Here is a 20,361-nt window from a genome sequence, read left to right as displayed (position 1 = left end):
CCGTATTTGGCGGGCATCGTTCTGTCCGTGCATGTCGTTATCATCTTGATTACCCAAAACTTATCGTCCCTGTTTTCTTCGTGTCACTAATTGCGATAAGTTCACTCTCGAGCACAAACACATTTAACCGTGGTTGAATAAAAATGGAAGCAGTGAGCTGCCTCGACAAACAACCGCTGTGTGTAAAAGATTCCTCGAGACCGAAACACCAGGCAAACTTTTATGAACATTTCACGGCCTCAGTCCCTACGTCTCGTCATTATTCTTTGGACTTCGTGCCATGATTTTTCACCATAAAATATATATATATATATATATATATATATATATATATATATATATATATATATATATATATATATATATATATATATATATATATATATATATATATATATATATATATATATATATATATATATATATATATATATATGTGTATATATATAAAGCAAAGGAAAGAGTTCAAAGGCAGAAAGAAAACAATAATGAAAAAAAGCCCGCTAATCACTGCTCCTATAAAAAAAAGGTTCAGAGGAGTTGCCGAAAGAGAGGTCAATTTCGGGAGAAGAGGCGTCCTGATACTTTCCTCTTGAAAGTGTTAAGTCGTAGGCAGGAGGAAATACAGATGAAGGAAGATTGTTCCAGAGTTTACCAGCGTGAAGGATGAAAGAGTGAAGATGCTGGTTAACTCTTGCGTAAGGGATTTGGTCAGTATAGGGATGAGCTTGAGTAGAAAGTCGTGTGCAGCGGGGCCGCGGGAGGAGGGGAGGCATGCAAGTTCAGAAGAGCAGTCAGCGTGAAAATATCGATAGAAGATTGAAAGAGAGGCAACATGGCGGCAGAATTTAAGAGGTAGGAGACTATCAGTAGGAGGAGAGGAGTTGATGAGATGAAGAGCCTTAGGCTCTACTCTCTGGACGTGGCGCCGTCACGCTATCCACTCAGCCACCGCCTCCCCATGGCATATTGCTTGCGATATGACTGCATGAATGTGCACGTGCTGGTGGTGATGACTACGCGAGTGTGTCAAAGTCATTTTAGTAGTAAACACTGTTTTGGTATCGGTATTCATCTGTGTCACCATCCGTAAAATCTTGGTATCGGCGTAGTCATTGTACGAAGAAAAAGGTGGCCAGAATATCGAAAGTGAATTGACGGAGACTGAAAGCTTTCATGTCAGTGCGCGTGAATCAAGGATCTGTAATGTAAAAAATGTTTACGAAAGCTTAATTTTTCGTGCGCTTTTTAATCAAGCTCAGTACTGAGAACACAGAACATGTCAGAACATATCAGAACTGAGACCGTAAATACACCAAGGTCGGTATTGAGAGAGCAGATCACGTCGCGGTGTCAAAAGTGAAACCATAACTACATCAAGGTCGGCACAGCGAATACATTACGTCAGCATATCGAAAGTGAACCCGTTAATACAAAGACGGTCTCGAGAAAATAGTATTTCAGCATTCCAACAGTGGACCTCAGGCGGGACATTAATTTCGGTGCGGACACGGGCGGCAAGAATAACACCTTTCAAGGCCGAGTAGTCAGGGACCGGGGCGATAGAGGTGGTGGTGGTAGTGTAGGTGGTGGTGGTGTAGGTGGCGGTGTGGTAAGCCAGGAAGCACTCATCGCATCCCGGGTCAGGCGCCGCGAGGCCGGGCAGCGTGCACGCGGCAGGGAGGGCAAAGCGGCGCTGATGTCCTCCCTTTGTCATCCTTACTAACCTTTCTTCCTTACATGATTCGCGTCTTGCCTTACATATTGTCTTCTTTACCAGCCTCTCTTCCTGACATGAATTTCATCCGCCCCATATAACCCACAGCCTTATATAATTGTCATCCTTATCAATCTTTCTTCCTGACATGAATCGCGTCCTGCCGCATATACCCACCCACAGCTTTACATATTGTCTTCTTTACCAGACTTTCTTCCTGACATGAATTGCATCCGCCCCATATAACCCACAGCCTTATATATTGTCATCCTTATCAATCTTTCTTCCTGACATGAATCGCGTCCGGCAGCTCCTACCCACCCACAGCCTTATATCTTACCCTTGGACACCTCACGCCTCGCCCAGTACGTCCTTCGAAAGTCCGACAATTATACAGAGGCAGGAGGAGGAAAAACTACACGAAACAACATCAAGACAACTAAGTAGAATCTTTAATAAGTTCACCCTGCGATATCTGCGCTCGGGTCTCTTCTCCGTATTCTCAGCCGCCTTCGGGTCCCATAGCAAATAATTTCAAAGGCCACAAAAGAGATTAGTCGGGTTCTCATGAGAGGTTTTGACGTTCACGGTGCAGAAGCCTTGCCAAACTAGCAGTATAGGGTCATAAAAATACCCATGTGAACACCCAACAACTTCTACGAAAACCTAATCAAATGAGGCTCTGTAAACCTCGAAAGGTTGAAAATATAGCCTGTGAGGGAGAAAGCGAAGCGGGTGTACTGATCAACACTCAACTCGCCGCTGTGGAAGTGTAAATTATGAAGTGAGGTGTTTCTTAGTAAGGCTTTGTGCTCCAAGGCTGCGGGGCGAGGAGAGAGGGGGGCGGGGGGGGCATAGCGTCATGCACACCCACGTACGCCATTGTCCACACCGGCCGTCCCTCTATTGTTCTGTGCACTGAGGGCCGCCGTGCTGCGCCCTGCAGGAACCGGCAGACAGATCATGAAGGTCACGCCGCCCCTAGAGCTTGGATCATCCCGTTCTCTCTATCGCTTTTCGTCTCCTTTTCTCAGTTACTAACTTCAGCTGGCATGGGATGATGATGTGTCAAAAGGAATAATAACGGAGATCAAAATTTTGGGGCATGAAGTCATAAGATGCACCGTAACGCACCATAGTCGGGGTCACGACGTGTGTATACTGTAAGTGATGCCGGTGCAGGTGTGCGCTTGAAAGGAGTAAACAGGTAAAAACAATTGAGCTCATAATATGTTAGTCGTGCATTCGGACTAGAAATATTAGCAATAGTGGAAAATATAATTGGCAACAGTTGTTTAGCAGTGGTAGTCAGACCCGTAACCGCGGGATGGAGAGACACAGTGGGGGGCTCACTTAGCCTCCCCGAAAAACTCATTAGCTCTTCCGGAAGTTCTTCAGTTATAAACGTATATGAATGCTTAACAAAACGGGAAAAAATCAAGGTAAAATCAAATCAATAAATATTACACTTTATATTATCATACTTTGTGAAATGAAATTTATTCACATCATGTTCGTACAAGATATTCTAGCAGAAAGATATGTAGGAAAAGTAAAGCCCCCTACGGTACAGCAACATCCCGCCAGAATTTCAAGTCCTGGTACGGGCCTGGGAGTGGTGGTAGCAGGAGAAGGAGGAGGAGGAGGAGGAGAAGGGGGAGGAGGAAGAGGAGAAGCAGGAGAAGCAAGTGAGGAATTAAGAAGGAAAATTCAATGAGAGCAACGAGAAGGGATACGAGGCTGCTAAGAGGAGCGTGTTGTGAAGGGCGGCGAGTGTATAGAGAAGGAAGTGAGGAAGGGGACAGAGAGAGGAGGGGAAGGTGAATGAGGAGAAACAAGGGGCGGAATAGTGATTAGAGAATAAGGCATGAGACAGGGACAGAGGACGAGGAGGAGGAGGAGGAGGAGGAACATAAAGGCAACACAAAGGGAGAACAAACAACAGCAGACCTGCTGGTCCCTACGAGGCTGTTTGTGACAAGCTACACTAACTATCTAATCAAAGGTGGAAGATGAAGGAAAGCAAAGGCGAAGGCTCCTCCCCACCCCCCATCCCTCCAGCCAAAGCTGGCAGGAAAGGAAAAAGAACCATGCAGCATGCACGTTAAATTTCATTTGCCATTGACTGCTTCAACGTGCAAGTCGATCTAGATCAGATTGTAATGCTTCTTCGTCGAGTGTCGTAGTTACCTTACTAGCGATTTTTGTGTCATCAGCAAATTTTGATATTTTACAAGTGAGCCCATCATCGATATCATTAACATAAATTAAAAAGAGCATGGGACCAAGCACTGATCCTTGAGGTACGCCGCTTCTGACATAGAGCCAGGTAGATGAAACACCGTTTAGAACTATCTGTTTCCGCTCAGAGAGCCAGTCCACAAGCCAATTGTGAATGTTACCCAAGATACCGTGCGCCAATAGTTTACTGAGCAATCGTTGGTGGGGGACCTTATCAAATGCCTTCTGAAAATCCAGATGTATGATATCTACTGATCTGCTTTCATCGAACACCTTAAAAATATAATGAAAAAAGTCAAGTGAATTAGTTAAACACGAACGTTTACTACGGAAACCATGTTGCGAATTATTTATTATATTATTTTCTTCGAAGAATTTCACAATATTGTCGCGAATGATAGTCTCCATGAACTTACAAACAATCGATGTCAGGCTAATTGGTCGATAGTTTCCTGGATGAGACTTGTCTCCCTTTTTGAAAATTGGTGTGACATTTGCTGGTTTCCAATCCGACGGAACTTTTCCAGCTGTTAAAGATTTATAGAATAAGATATAGAGAGCGATTTACAAATTTGATGTTTGATTTCTTTTAAAATTCTAGGTGTAATTTTGTCTGGACCAGGAGCTTTGCTTACATTAATATTTTTAATTGTGCATAAAATATCACTTTCTACGATGAGCACGCCATTTAAAATCTTTTCGGTCCTTCTAACCTCCGGCGGTTGAGGTGATAAACAATCTTCGTCGGTAAATACGGATGCGAAAAAGTTATTTAGGATTGTAGCCATTTCATTTTCATCGTTCGTGTGGTTACCATTATCATTAGCAAGCGGTCCTAGAGGAAGAAGAGGAGGAAGAGAGGAGGCGACAGTACTAGAATGAAGAAATGAAGACAGTGATAAGCTAGAAAAGACATGCAGAGAAAGAAATACATATAGGTGTCAAACAAGTACATCTAATACAAGTAGCAAAGGTGTTTGACCAGGTAAATTGATACAGACGGGGTTTTGAGCCTCACCTCAGCCTCTTGGCCTCATCAATGAACGGTCTCTTCTCCACGTCAGTCAGCAGCTTCCACTCCGCACCTGCCGAGGAGAGGAGGGGTCAGGCACTCACCGATTACCACACAAACTCGGGGGTGGGGGTGGGGGGGGAGGAGGAGAAAGGGGAGGAAGAGGAAGAGTAGGAATATGATGCTTGTACGAGTATGTATCTCCAAAGCAGTGTTTCATAAGAGAGAGAGAGAGAGAGAGAGAGAGAGAGAGAGAGAGAGAGAGAGAGAGAGAGAGAGAGAGAGAGAGAGAGAGAGAGAGAGAGAGAGAGAGAGAGAGAGAGAGAGAGAGAGAGAGAGAGAGAGAGAGAGAGAGAGAGAGAGAGAGAGAGAGAGAGAGAGAGAGAGAGAGAGAGAGAGAGAGAGAGAGAGAATGAAAATCACTTATATAACGAAACGAAAACGAGGACCAGAGAGCGAGAATGAAAATGAGAACGAGAACGAAAACGAGAGAGCGAGAGACCGAGAGAGAGACACAGAGGGCCAGAACTATGCAGAGAGAGCCGCCACAATGCCGCGCCACACATTACCCGCTGATGAGGCCAACTATTGGGGCACAAAACACCATTTCATCGCGTCCGTGGACCAGCTTTGTGGCGGTACAATGGCGCTCTGTTGCCGCACACCGGGGGCGCTCACGGCAGAGGGGGGTGAAATCACTCATTCAAAACCCCGACATTAATTGAACCACGAGTTACGGAAATAATAACGATATATTGAAGCTTTGTGTCGGGCAATTGTTTGGCTGCAAAAATGGAATGAGGGTACAAAGGGTTGGTTACAGCGGGCGGGTGGGCGGGAGAACTGGTGGGCGGGTGGGTGAACTGGCGGGCGAAAAGGTTGGTGGGTTGGGTGGGTGGGAGGGTGTTTGGGCGCTGGCTATAGCTCGCTAGACCATTCATTCGCAGCGATCAGTCATGGCCATGTGCTGTAAATAATAATGATAATAATGCCATTGTGTCCGTACGTATAGTGAAATGGAAAAGTCAATGTGTGTATATATGGTTGTGTGTGTGTGTGTGTGTGTGTGTGTGTGTGTGTGTGTGCATAGTTTTATACACGTATGCCATGCTTTTTGGTATCCTATATTTAATCAATTCATTTTTAATTATTAACTCCCACACTTGGGAATCCATTTATGTGTGTGTGTGTGTGTGTGTGTGTGTGTGGGTGGGTGGGTGGGTGGGTGGATGTGGGTGTGGGTGTGGGTGTGTGAATGTGCGTGTGTGTGTATGATTCTAGTGGCTGCCTTCCTCGGGCACAGTGTCTCGGCGGCGTGTCAGGGAAACTGTTGCGACATGACTAACTGATTTTTAGGTCATGGCACGGAACCTTGAAAACACACGCGGGAGGAACAACGCATCCTCCCCGTGCTACTGATGTTGAGCCACAAAGAAGAAGCCGTGAAGAGAAAGAAGGCAGAGGAGTCTCGATAGGCACTCCAACACGTCCATTAATATATATTTATTCATATTTATCGTAATATTTTTTTTAGTTTCACTAGAATAGCACTTTAACGAATGTTTATTTACATTTCTATTCTGCTCTTCGTTGTATTGTTTCTCGCATTGATAAAAAAAATGACGTTTTTTTATGTTACGTTTTTATGTTCCCGAGAAAGACAATTCCACTCCCTCGTCATAAGCGTCCCTAAGAAAATAGTAACTTTGTAAATAGATGAATACATATAGTAATGAAACAACATATTCTTCTTTCGATTTCTCCAAAGCAGCGATGGAGCTCAACGAGGCTGTTTTTCCTCGTAATATACTTATAAATCGATCATTCCAGTGGCAGTTCAGGTCCACAATTATGACACTATGATGCGGTAAATAAATACTTGCTTAAAAATCAATCCCATCTGCATGCGTCGAAAGGCAAAACAATATCCTTTTCACTGCGCCACACATTCTAGTTTCATGTCTTGCGCTTAATACCTTGCTGAACGCCCACGCACGCACGCAGGTGGTCAAAGGAACCTGCAGTGGCAAAGTGAAGCAAAGAAAGCCGGCACATGCATTAGTGTTACTTTTGTAGCCCAATACCACCTTTTAGTAACTTAAGTAGGGACAGAGGCTCGGTATGCCGCATCTAAAACTGAGTAGCCATTCACAGAGGAAGCATAATTCGTATTCTAATCTAATAAATGTCTTTTCTCCAGCCGAACAGTGTCTTTTATAGTAATTCAATAAAGGCAAGAGACCAAATACGTTATTGTTATATTGAGAAAGACAGCTATAAAGTGCAGAAAATAGAGAGATAGATTAATAAAGTCCGCTAATTACTTCTTCCACGCAGAGGGCATAAGTAATATCTATAGCTTTATATATTTGAGGTGGAAAAGTGTCTTGTTTACTAAGAAGCCGAATACATTTTAAGTATATCTCGGGTCATACAGCAACACGTATCTCCAGTATGGATTAGAGGGGAGAGGGAGAGGGAGATGAGGGTGAGGAAGAAGGGACTGAAGGAAAGAGAATAGAAAAGAAGGGAGAGGGATGGAAAAGGGAGAAGAGAAAAGTGGAAAAAGGGTTGAGGGAGGATCTTTGGTAACATAAGTAAAGTTAGAGACCCAGTGTGCCAAGTTAATGCAAGTGTTCGTGGTCAGTAGAAGCATATCTCAATCCGTAAAGTGGGGGCATACTCTAAGCTGCGCGTGGCCTTCGTGCTCATCCTCGTCTCATTATCCCTTGAGCCTGTGATGAGGGTAAGCGTGAGTCCCAGTGTTTCTAAATGAAGTATACGTAGTTTGGGACACACTGCTCCATGCCCTCACAGCGGCCTCCAGGCTGGCCGGATCGATGGTCAAGGAGAGTTCGGTAATGCATGTGCCCATAAATCACTTGAGACAGAACAAAGAGTATCGAAGTAAAGATAAAAATAACTGTGGAGACACAATATGATTCATTCAGCCTCTTCCCTCTTTTTCGCTTACCTAACAAGGGCTGGGAAAAAAAACATTGAAAAGCGTTTCCTCCGAAAAAAAAACTATAGCGTAGCATATTTAAACAACAGGTAATAAAAAAACAAATGGAAATATTGCTTTGAGAACACATGAAACCTGACAACAGAAACCAAAGCAAACCGAAGAGTTTAATAGGGAACAAAACAAACCTAGTAATAAATTAAAATAAACCGAAATAACATTCCCAGAAATATATCGAACCAAGCTGTAAATTCTCCAGTGTACCGAAATGTTCCCTTCAGTGGTATAACAACCATTGTCATCATCATCATCAGCCATTATTAGTCTGCTGAACAGGTCTCTCAAACCTGTATGAGCAGAAAACAATGAAAGAATTCGAAAAACTGTTGAAAGAATTCGAAATATTGTTCTTAAACGCCAAGAGACAAAATTTAACCGCGATATTTTTTTTCTAAGGAGTGTATAAAAAAAAAATAACGATAGACACAAGTTAATCGAAATAGTACTCAGTGATAAGAATATAATAGACAAAAATCAGCCGTAATGAGGAATAGAATAGACTCAACAACGCAATCAATTTAAGCCTAACACTGTTTTGGAATATTAGATAAACCTGAGAGCGCATACAAATTAAAACCGTCATATTGTTCCGGGAAATTCAACACTCAAAGAATACGGATAAGTCAAAACCGTCATATTGTTCCGGGAAATTCAACACTCAAAGAATACACATAAGTCAAAACCGTCATATTGTTCCGGGAAATTCAACACTCAAAGAATACGAATAAGTCAAAACCGTCATATTGTTCCGGGAAATTCAACACTCAAAGAATACGAATAAGTCAAAACCGTCATAATGTTTTGCGAGATTAAATAAACCAACCAACGCAGACGAGTTAACCGAAAGACAATACATCAACCTAAGAACACATACAAGTTAACTATAATAATGCTCAGAGGAGTATACCAAACCTGCTAGAAGACACAAGGGACCCCATACACCGCCCTGAATAAAACAGCAAACCTACACACACACGCCCAGGCTTGAACGGTGTATGTACGTAGAGTAAATTAATGATACGTGCCCGTGAATGGGTTGTGATTGGCTAGGTGGCTTGGTTCATTGTCAGGGCTGGGAGAATGAGGTAACGGGGAGGGAGGAGGAGGAGGAGGGGAGTGAAAGGGTAGCAGAGAGAGAGAGAGGGGAGAAATGGGAGAGAAAGAAAGGTGGCAGGGGAGGGAGAGGGCACGTGAGAGTGGGAGAGGGAAAGGGGAATGAGGATGAGGAAGACAGGTTGAAGGAGAGGGGGCAGAAGAGAAGGGAGAGCAAGGGGAAAGAGGGGGAAAAGGGGTGAGAGAGGGGAGTGGAAAAAGGGTCGAGAGAAAGGGAAGAGAAGTGAGAGGAGGGGAAAGAGGAAGAGTTGAGGAGTGAGAGAGGGAGGGATGAGGAGAAGGGAGAGAATGAGATCAGAGGGAGGGAGAAGAAAGGTTGAGTATGACAGAGAGAGAAAGGAGTGATGGATAGGGTGATAGGAATGGGTGAGGGGAATGGAGGGGAAGGGGTGAGTGTGGCAGAGAGAGAAAGGAGTGAGGGGTATGGTGAATGGAATAGGGGAAGGGAATGGAGAGACAGGGGTGAGGGGGAGGATGAATGGAATGGGTGACGGGAATGGAGAGACAGGGGTGAGGGGGAGGATGAATGGAATGGGTGACGGGAATGGAGAGAAAGGGGTGAGGGGGAGGGAGAGTTGAAGAGGTGAGAGGAGGGAGAAAGGGATGGGTGAGAGGCCACTGTTATGAACGATACTCTCCTTATCTAGCCCCGCCCCGCCCCGCCCTTTCCCGCCCTGCCCCATAAGGTTAGTGCATTGAATGAGGGTGAAATGATGATAAGGCTGTCTTTTTGTTGTTATTGTTGTTGTTGCTGTTGTTGTTGGCGGTGGTGGGGGTAATACTGCTGCCACTGATGTTGATAATTACGATGATAATGATGAATAATGATAATAATGGTTACTTTTAAGAAATAATCGTCTTGGTGTAATATAAACGGCTATTTGATTAATACAGTGGCGTTGAAAAGTTTAATAAGAGGCTGAGCTTCGGAATACATAGAACCGTGGAAAAGAGATAATTGGAAGGGGAAATGAATAACAGGAAAAATAAGTGACAGGAAAAAATAGAAAATAGGGAAAATTTGATAAGAGAAAAGAGATAAAGTGGACATTAGAGGAATATAAGTAGTAATGTAGGAAAATAAACTCAAAAGGGGAAAATAAATAACGGAAAAATTAAATAGCATGAAAAAAACATCTAACAGGGAAAAAGAAAAAGAATGGAAAACTAAATAATAGGAAAAAATATATACTGAAAAAACAAATAACACGGATGAAATACAGAAAAGGAAAAAAAAAATAACGAAAAAAATATGACGTGGAAAAAAAATTTACACAACGAGGACAATCTATAACAATGAACAATAGATAACAGGGAAAGCATTAATTAGCAAAAAAGTGGAGTCTAGTGGAAGCCATCGGTCGCCATGCAGGGCCACGCGTGCTTCTAATAACCCCACTCGATATACATTCCTTGTCACCAGCGCTTGTGTAAGTGTAGTAAGCACCCACAGAGACACTCATATGCACACCCACGTTCATACACTTCCAAACACACACTTGTCGCCAGTCGTGCTTTTGATCATACAAGAACACTTATTTAGGTTACACTATTATATTTTTTTTCTTCTCATGCTGATGTTAGAATTTGGTAATGGGGATTTTTGTGACGTTTCTATGGGAGGAAAGTAAAAATATGAAGAATACCATGCACACACACACACACACACACACACACACACACACACACACACACACACACACACACACACACACACACACACACACACACACACACACACACACACACACACACACACACACACACACTCCTCTGTCCCTCCCTATCCCCCATTTATGTATATTCGTTATCTATCAGTAAGGAAATTATCACCACCGCCATTATTCTTCTTAACAAAGTCATCATCATCATCATCATCATTGCCAGTCTATTTAAAACTAAACTGTTATAGTAGGATATCAATGAAATGTAACGGGCTTGTCGGGGGGCGTTTAAAGGGTGTTGATTAAGACTTCAGCTTCCACACACACACACACGTTCCCGCGCATGTTCTTTTTCGTCTAGTATTCCCATCAGTCATCACAAAATTCATCACCATCAGCTTAACGTCATCACCATTGGTATACCTCGACTGGTACTGGCGTGAAATCACAACTCTGTCCATTTGGAGGTTTATGTTCAACTTGCCCACACAATAATTTCTCTTACAACGAAGGAGGTCGCTCGAGGGCAAAACAAAACAGACACACAAAAGACCACACTGAGCAGCCTATAGACTCAACTGGCTTGGGATCTAGAGGAGGTGGAGAGAGGGTGGAGGGGTGAGGGGAGTGTACTGAGAAGGGTGTGAATGTAAGGAAAGGGGATAGAGGGGACGCAAGTGTCTGAATGAATGATAAATATGTATGATGTATAGAAGTGCTGTCCGCAGGCTTGGTTGACTCTGGGCGTGTTCGAAAAGGTCCGTTTCATATTTTTGATTCCAGTTGCAAAGGATGAAGAACTGTTTCCTAGGCTTGACTGGGACTGGATTTCTTGATATGTTGCGGTACTTGTTTTTGGTTCGAACTGTGAGGGATGAAATGCTGTCCGCAGGCTTGATTAGCTCTGGACGTGTTAAAGAGAGCTACTGCTTTTGTTTCTGTTTCCTGTTGTGAGGTATATATGAAGGACTGTCCGCAGGCTTGGTTGACTCTGGGTGTGTTAAGAAAGCTATGTCTCTTCTTTTTACTAATAGTTGGAAATGATGAAAGGCTGTCCGCAGGCTTGGTTAACTTTGGGTGTGTTTAGAAAGATATGTCTCTTCTTTTTGTTAATAGTTGGAAATGATGAAAAGCTGTCCGCAGGCTTGGTTAACTTTGGGTGTGTTAAGAAAGCTATGTCTCTTCTTTTTATTAATAGTTGGAAATGATGAAAGGCTGTCCGCAGGCTTGGTTAACTTTGGGTGTGTTAAGAAAGCTATGTCTCTTCTTTCTGCTAATAGTTGGAAATGATGAAAAGCTGTCCGCAGGCTTGGTTATCTTTGGGTGTGTTAAGAAAGCTGTCTCTTCTTTTTCCTAATAGTTGGCAATGATGAAAAGCTGTCCGCAGGCTTGGTTATCTTTGGGTGTGTTAAGAAAGCTGTCTCTTCTTTTTCCTAATAGTTGGCAATGATGAAAAGCTGTCCGCAGGCTTGGTTAACTTTGGGCGTGCTCAGAATAATAATGTCACTTGTTGTTTTTGCTGGAAGGGATAAAGGGCTGTCCACATCCTTGGCTGGCTTTGAATGTGTTTAGAAAGATTTGTCTCCTTTTTGCTACTAAATGTGAGGGTTGGGTGTGAATGTGCTCAGGACGTTGTCTTTTGTTTTTGCCTCCAAGTGTGCGGGGAGGTGACGAGCGACGGAGAGTGGACGGAGGCGCATCACCGGTCAGTTACTTCACTGTCCTCAGCGTATTGATTGGTGATCGTATGACTCCTCTGCCGCACATCTGTCACCGGGAAGGATGCGAGTCTCTCTCTCTCTCTCTCTCTCTCTCTCTCTCTCTCTCTCTCTCTCTCTCTCTCTCTCTCTCTAGCACAAAGGTAATCCATGGACACCTGGCTGTAAGGGTGACTGGACGGGGCCAAGGGCTTGCTAAATATAGGCCGCTTCTTCATCCCTTCAACAAAGCTTTCCGTTATGACTCTTCCTCAGAATGTCCCTTCGTTTCCCTTCACAATGTCCCTTCGTTCCCCTTCACAATATCCCTTTAGAGAGAGCTGCCCCCTCCTACTCCTTCCTTCCCTCCTCCTCCTCCTCCTGCCAGCCTGTTCGTTTCCAAGGCATGCCATCATTATTAATCCTTCCGTGACTAAGAAGGTATTTAAAATGAGATCCATCACTTTCCGTAGGGGATTCAATTTGGTTAATCCCGCCCTTGAAAGACCGCTGAGAGGTAATCCACTTATCAGAGTCTCAATGTGGAAAAACGATAAGTACCAATAACGTCACCAGTCACGACAGGCGGCTTGACGGGGTGGAGGGGGTGGAGGGGGTGGAGGGGTGAGGGGAATGTACTTGGGAGGTGTGTGGATGTAAGGGAAAGGGGTAGAGGGAGTACAAGACGATTAAGGGGGTGTACTTTTGTAAGGAAATGATTTGACAGGGAGATGGAGGAGGTGGAGAAGGCGCAGGGGTACTGGGGAGGGGTGAATGTAGTGGAGGGGATATAGAGGGGGTAACAAGGCAAGTAAGGGAGAGGAGGTAGGGATGGAGGAAGGAGGGAAGGAGTAGAGGGTGGAGAAGCATAAAGAAGAGTGTACAGGGGAGAGGGGAGAAAGTAGAAGTGGATAAAAGGCGTACAAGAGGAGCAAGGGAGAGGGGGTGAGGATGGAGGAAGGAGGGATCTAGAGAAGGTGGAGAGAGGGTGGATGGGTGAGGGGAGTGTACTGGGAAGGGTGTGAATGTATGGAAAGGGGATAGAGGGGATGCAAGTGCCTAAATGAATGATATATATAAGATGCACTCGAGATGGGGGTGAGGATGGAGGAAGGAATGAGGGTACAGGAGGTAGAGGAATGTACTGGGGAGGGGTAAAGGAAGGGGGTAGAGGGGGTGGAAGGGGAGTAAGGGAATATATACTTGGGGAAGAGGGAGGATGGAGGAAGGAGGGCTGTGGATGAGACTGTGAGGGTGCAGGGAGTAGGGTGTGTGAGTGGAAAGGGGAAGAAGGGTGGTGATGATTATGAAAGAAAGAGGTGTATGAAGGGTGGAATTAAGATATGGCGGGGAGGGAGGTAGGAAGGGAGAGACGGAGGAAGGAAGTCGGGGAGATAATAAAAGGGCGTGGAGTGAAGAGGAATACGATGGGGAGGTGTTGAGGGCGAGGGAGGGAGAGGAATGTGCCTGGGGAAAAAATGGATGGAAGGAAGGAGAGACGATGTTCAGTATATAGTGTAAAGGAATATGGATACTGTGGATAAGAAATGGAATGTTATAAGGGAGAAAATTATGTGGTGAGGGAAAGGAAGAAGAGGGACATATGCACAGTGGTAAAGAGAGATAAAAAAATATGAATCAAGGAGACGAGAGGAGAATAACGCAAGTGAGAAAGGTTAAGATGGTGAACGGACATCATGAAGGAGGAAGGGAAGTACCAGGAAAGGGACAATATGTAGCAGAGAGAGAAATGTGAATGGTTGAGTGACGAGGCGGTGGAAAAAGGACACTGAAGAGGAGAGTGGAGCGCAGAGTGGAAGAAAAAAAAGAGTGGCTATGGGACGGTGAGAAGAAGAATGTGGAAGGTGAGATGGGAGGAGTAGGGAAGGAAGTGGAGGCCAAAGGGAAGGAAAAGGTTATCGAATCAAAGGAGGACAAGTATGGAAAAGTAGTGTGGATTACGAATGATTGATGGCTGGAGGAACAGAAGGATAAGATAAACGTGTGGGGGGGGGGGGGGGTTAGCGGTGGTGGTGGGGGGGTGCTAACGAGACATGCTTTCATTTTTATTACCTGATAGTAAATAATGATTGGGAAAAACTAGATGAAGATATACACATTAGGAAACTGCTCAGTCCTAATGCAGTAATGTGACGCTAGAGTTTGTCACTTCCCGGCGGGGCTTTTTCATCGATAACAAGAAAATTAATCTGTCGAGCAAAAATCAATCTCCCGCTACTCCTCCTTTAGAACATGATACGATAATGAGTGACGATGAAGGCATTGTAGATCCCGCGGAGAAAATGCAAGAAACCGCGAAAAGAAAAAAAATATTAGTTAGATTAATTAAATGCAACAAACTGTTTCACCATAATGGAAATCTCATACACTTCTGAACCTCTTGGTGACTTGGATTTGTAAGGGAAAATTATTATTATTATTATTATTATTATTATTATTATTATTATTATTATTATTATTATTATTATTATTATTATTATTATTATTATCATTACAAATATTACTAAAGAACAATAAATAAATAAAGGAGTAAAAGGGAGACAGTTGAGGTTACATAACGTTACATGCATTACACTAACAAAACACTCATGAATAATTATAACCCCACAGTTTATATTATATTTATCATGATCATATTATTATTTTATTATCTATTATGTTTTTGTAAGGTGATTTTATTTTGCTATTCTCGTTGAGCGCAAATTAAAAGAAGGAAAATAAAGGAGAATGGCGGTGGTTGTTTGGATACAGAGGCGCAGCTGACTCCTCTATTCCTCCATGCATTTCTCTTTTATATCTCTACATCCGTTTCTTTGTTATGTGAAAGTCAAACAGAGGAAAAAATGAAGGAAGGCAGTATTTATATAGATACATGGACACCTTTGACGCTTCTATTCGCGATGTGTTACAAGCTACATCCGTTTATCGTTCTGTACAAGTCAAAAGAAGGAATAAAACAGAGGAAGGCAGTGTTTATATAGATACATGGACACCTTTGACGCTTCTATTCGCGATGTGTTACAAGCTACATCCGTTTTATCGTTCTCTACAAGTCAAAAAAGGGAATAAAACAGAGGAAGGCAGTGTTTATATAGATACATGGACACCTTTGACGCTTCTATTCGCGACGTGTTACAAGCTACATCCATTTTATCGTTCTCTACAAGTCAAAAGAAGGAATAAAATAGAGGGGGTCTTTTTGCTATATACGGTTACAAGAGCAGGCCGTTGTTTCTCTACGCTACCAACAACCTCCATGACACCATATTACATTAGTTCCTTCATAGTGTGCAAATCAAGGGAAGGAAGGGAGTGAAAAGAAGCCGACTTTTTGTGGCTTTACATGCAATGGCCAAGAAAAAAAGTAGGTGCTGTGAGAGAGAAGGAGAGGGGGAGAGAGAGGGGGGAGAGGGGAAAGAGGACTAAAAAGAGGAGAGGGATGCTGTAACGAGGAGAAAAATAAGAAAATTGTAGATCTAAAAAGAATGACCTACTCGGAAAATCTAAATATCAAGAGTACATTATCTTTATACGGGGATAATTTTTCTTCTGGTTACTGTAATGTTCGTGTGGTAAGAAGGAGGAAAATTAGAAAGGGTACTTTGCTACAGGGTTAAAAGCACACCGTTGACTCGTTCCCCCTGCTACACGTCCCCCGTTACTACAGCGAAGACCGTGTATCATGTTCGTTTTATTGCAGTGGGCAAGTCGAAACGGGGAAGAAAATTACGAGGAAGACGCTTTGCTACACACGCGTACAAGCACAGCGCTGATCCACTCCCGCAGCTACACGTCCCGCATTACAGACACGATCCCATCAACAAAAGCGTCCCGGTGTAAGGTCAAGGAGGTGCAGCCGTCCCCTATGCTGCACCCCTACCCTGCCCCCTGCCCCCTGTCACCCCCCAGCGCCACGTCTCCCGCCCCCTCCCTGCGAGGCGCGGGTCGGCGGCCACCGGGGAGCCGCGACCCTCACGCGGCGGCACAAAGGCGCTAATTTGAGGTGCTAATAGGACAGAGGCGTGTAACCATCGCGGCGGAGGGGGTGTCACGCCTGTGCTGGGAGGGAGGGAGGGAAGGAGAAGGGAGAGAGGAGAGGAGGAAGGAGTGACAGGGGACGAAAGGAGAGAGCTTGGTGTGAAGCTACGTGCAGGAAGGGGTTACGAAAGGCTTTAGTTAGTGGGTGATTACATTTTTTTGTGTGATTTTCATTGAAGGCGTTCATTATGTGATTAGCAATGACTGGTGATGACAAGCCCTGCGCATTATGCTGGGCGAGGAAGGGCCGCCCTGTCATACCGTGATGTAAGAGCACAACAAACAATTACAAGTCAATGTTTCAAAGCTCCCGTGATTGAGCGGTGACGAAGCAAGACTTTAATACGATAATAGCGGCGCCGGGCCTGTGATGGTGAGCGATGGGCTGCTGGTGGCCGCCGCCGCCGCGAATTTGCCTCAGCTCCCATCGCCCTGGCCCGGCCGTGCACCGGCCTGTGGGAGGGAGGCTGCAGAGAGTGTGGTGAACTAATGCAGCATGTATTATGTTGCTAGTGTCGGCTCAGAGGCAACATGAAAAAGACACCCTCCTCGGTAGCTGGTATTCAGTCTTGATAATGGTGTGCAGGTAATTAGCACTGATATTGTTCTCTGTCCTATTGAAATTTATTCCGGTTGAGATGTTTCGCAAATGTGTCTGCCGCAATAAGTTTTTTATGCGCTTAGAACGATTAAGATATGCACAGAGTTGAAGCACCTTAATTTCTTTCCTCTCCACTGCCTCAACTGAGCCGTATGTCGGTGGCTGAGAATCTGCCTTTCAGAACGCCCCCAACACCTGGTACTCTGGAGACACGGAACACCTGTACGGCGGCGTCGGTGCTCCATCACAGTCTGAATCAAGGTGACAATGTAATTATACCATTATAAGCTTTACGCGATATGATACAAAATGATCGGGTAGCGTCACAGCGGACCGCTGCCGCCGACACTCGCCGGGGAGAGCCGCCGCACGCCGCCGCCACCCAACGCCAGCACCTCTCGTTTGGCCGCTGCATCGTCGCGGCCTTTGCGCGTTACAGAAGACTGTATATAAATTTTGAAAACATACTTCTGCCATAAATTTCTATCAAGATTGAAGTCATATATATAAAGATTCCACTACGTCAAAATACTTTCCACGATTCTGTGGCGTACTCGCGTGAAGTTTGAGAGGAGAGGAAGTCGAGGCGTCGAGCTGAAGGATGTGAGGGAATACCGAGTCTCGGCAAGCATCGAGATTGATGATGCTACTCGAGATGACTCTCGAGGCCGGAAAATAAATACATGACCGAAATAAAGGTAAAATATAGAGAGAAAAAGATGAAGGGAGATTTTTCTATGAAGATCGCCGTCGATCCTTATCATAGTCCAAAAATGAAAACATGAAAATATCCTCATTTAAATAAAATGTATGCAGCAATTTATAGTGATGTTTTTTGTGCTAGATGACAGCTACAGGTAAACATGAAGAGCCTTAGGCACCGAGGAACTCCTTGCTGTCTGAGTTACGGAGTCCTCGCATATACCCCGAGCTGCAGTGAGTGCAAAATTTTCCGTTCTTGTTAAACTTCCTTAAAATCTCTGCGTAGGAAGCATGATATTAATATCTTGTAAATAGCTGGATAGTAAATAAGCGAACTGAGGGGTGAGTGAGCGGCGAAAGTTAGGGGAGGCGGCGACCACAGCAGCAGCAGCAGGAACAGCGGTATACGAGCATGTATATGAAGAGAGAAGGCTAAACATGCAGGCAAAGGAACACAACTCTTCGGTTTCAGTTCTTAAACACCCAGTCAGCAGTTTTATCGGGGATGCAATACAACATTCAGTGCTTTTTCGTTTGTTTTCTATATCACAGAAAACAAGCCTCCAAAGGGTATTGGTAGCAGGTGTCATGCTCGGATTACTTTTTTGTGTGTATTGCTACTGAAAACAATGCGGAGACCTGCCAGACTTCCTTATTGGGCTTCCCTTTAGTGAAGACATATCATGAGGAATTAGTGTTGTCTGTTTGATCGCCAAGGGTGAACGTACGACAGTGGGCTCTAGGAATGTCAGTTAAAGGAATTATAGATAATCCCATGATTATAAAGCAATTCTCTCTCTCTCTCTCTCTCTCTCTCTCTCTCTCTCTCTCTCTCTCTCTCTCTCTCTCTCTCTCTCTCTCTCTCTCTCTCTCTCTCTCTCTCTCTCTCTCTCTTCTTCTGTATATGAATTTTGAAAACACACTTCTGCCATAAATTTATATCAAGATTGAAGTCATATATAAAAAGATTCCACTACGTCAAAATGCTTTATACGGTTCTGCGGCATTTTCTCTCTCTCTCTCTCTCTCTCTCTCTCTCTCTCTCTCTCTCTCTCTCTCCTATATAAGCTGCCCCTCCACGTTCCCGTAGTCTCGTGGTGTCGCCGTGCCTCAGTGCCAAGCGGCAGCCAGTGATAGCGATAAAGTCCACGCGTTGCACCACGCCGGCTTGCAGACTCAGCGCCCGGCCCCTCCCCCACCCTTCACGGCCCCCGTCAACCCGCACTGGCAACGCGTAGCTACTAATTAGTACTCACAATTGAACATGACAATAGTTGAGATAAAAATCACGTATTCTTTGTGTATGCTGCCTTCAACTACAATATATTTGTCATTAAGCGCAATCTTGTATAGCACTGTTATGCACTACAGTACAGTGTTGGCGAAACAATTTAAAGTCGGCTTGCTTGTGTCCGCTACGTATTATGCGTTGTGGTGCGGAGGAGTCAAAGTTTTGGATCAATGCACTATATAAATGTTTCTAATAACAGGTTGGAGACAAGCATAATTATTAACCATGTTGCCTTACCTAATCTCTTGGAGATCTCAGAGTTGTGCATCTTGGGGTTGTCCTGAGCCATCTTCCGTCGCTGGCCGCGGGACCACACCATGAAGGCGTTCATGGGCCGCTTCACGTGGGAGTCCTTGGTGCTCATGGTGGCTGTGGCTCACCTGGCACCGGCCGGCCACCTGTCGCGGCGGGGTGACTCTCGCCAGCCAAGTCAGTCACAGCAACAAGTCCTCCCACAGTTTCATGGTCACTTCTTCACTGTAGGTCTTAAGCACGTATGTTTCGTGGACTTACGTCCGATCTGGTGAAACAGCAAAAACCTTGGGCGCGGGGGAGGGGTTGAGATAACGGTTGAGAGCAAGACCGCGCTGGGCTTCCCCGAGGGAAGTGAGCGAGCGAGTGTTGTCAGCGTCGCCTCGCCATGTGATACACATCCCCGCCCGCCAACGACGGCGCTCCCACGATGTTACCTTTTCGGGCTCTCTGGCCGCACTGACTTTACTTCCATGTCGCCATTTGTAACGAGTTAGTGTTGGCGCGCTGTGGTTATTGATTACGTCACGCAGCACAATAGGCAGGCCAATCACCGCATTGTTTTATGCCGCGCTGCTCCGCCCACCCCATTGTGATTGGTCGCAACCTTCCTGGTGCTCGCCAGTTCCCTGTAAACATGGCCACCCGCGCACATGAGATCAACCAAATGGTGTGGAAACTTGCGACACTGCCACAAGAGTCTCCCTCGAATTTCGAGCTTATTCTACGCTATTGATCTCCGCAAGACGAGGACAGAAGAGCGACACAAGAAACAGGCGGCACCGGAGAGAACGTGCAGTACAGCGCCAGCAAATAGTCTTATATATTCTACTACGCCATACGTATACTCTCTTTCACTTTATTTTGTTCAGGCTTGCATGGGTCTTCCCAATGAGGACAATTAACCTGACCTGACCTGACTCACTGTGACAGTCACGAGTACTGAGGCAGCCGTGGAAGCTGAGGCGGGGTGCGTTCGGTCACTCA

At 44.8% G+C, this 20,361-nt stretch overlaps 1 protein-coding gene across 1 annotated transcript in view; it reads right to left on the bottom strand.

The window, feature by feature from the left end:
- The window catches only part of LOC126998971 (proline-rich protein 36-like), a 31,825-nt gene extending 11,994 nt beyond the window's left edge, over window positions 1-19,831 (bottom strand). Inside the window, exons 1-2 of the mRNA XM_050861270.1 lie at window positions 19,360-19,831; window positions 4,977-5,043 (exon numbers count right to left, since the gene is read on the bottom strand). Coding sequence (XP_050717227.1) covers window positions 4,977-5,043; window positions 19,360-19,486 — 194 coding nt within the window. The 5' untranslated portion in view covers window positions 19,487-19,831. The remainder of the gene's footprint in view (window positions 1-4,976; window positions 5,044-19,359) is intronic.
- Window positions 19,832-20,361: the final 530 nt, after the last annotated feature.

Source organism: Eriocheir sinensis, chromosome 15, assembly GCF_024679095.1.
Source record: "Eriocheir sinensis breed Jianghai 21 chromosome 15, ASM2467909v1, whole genome shotgun sequence".
Lineage (NCBI taxonomy): Eukaryota > Metazoa > Arthropoda > Malacostraca > Decapoda > Varunidae > Eriocheir > Eriocheir sinensis.
Note: the sequence above shows the minus strand (reverse complement) of the source record. Positions and strands in the feature narration are given on the sequence as shown.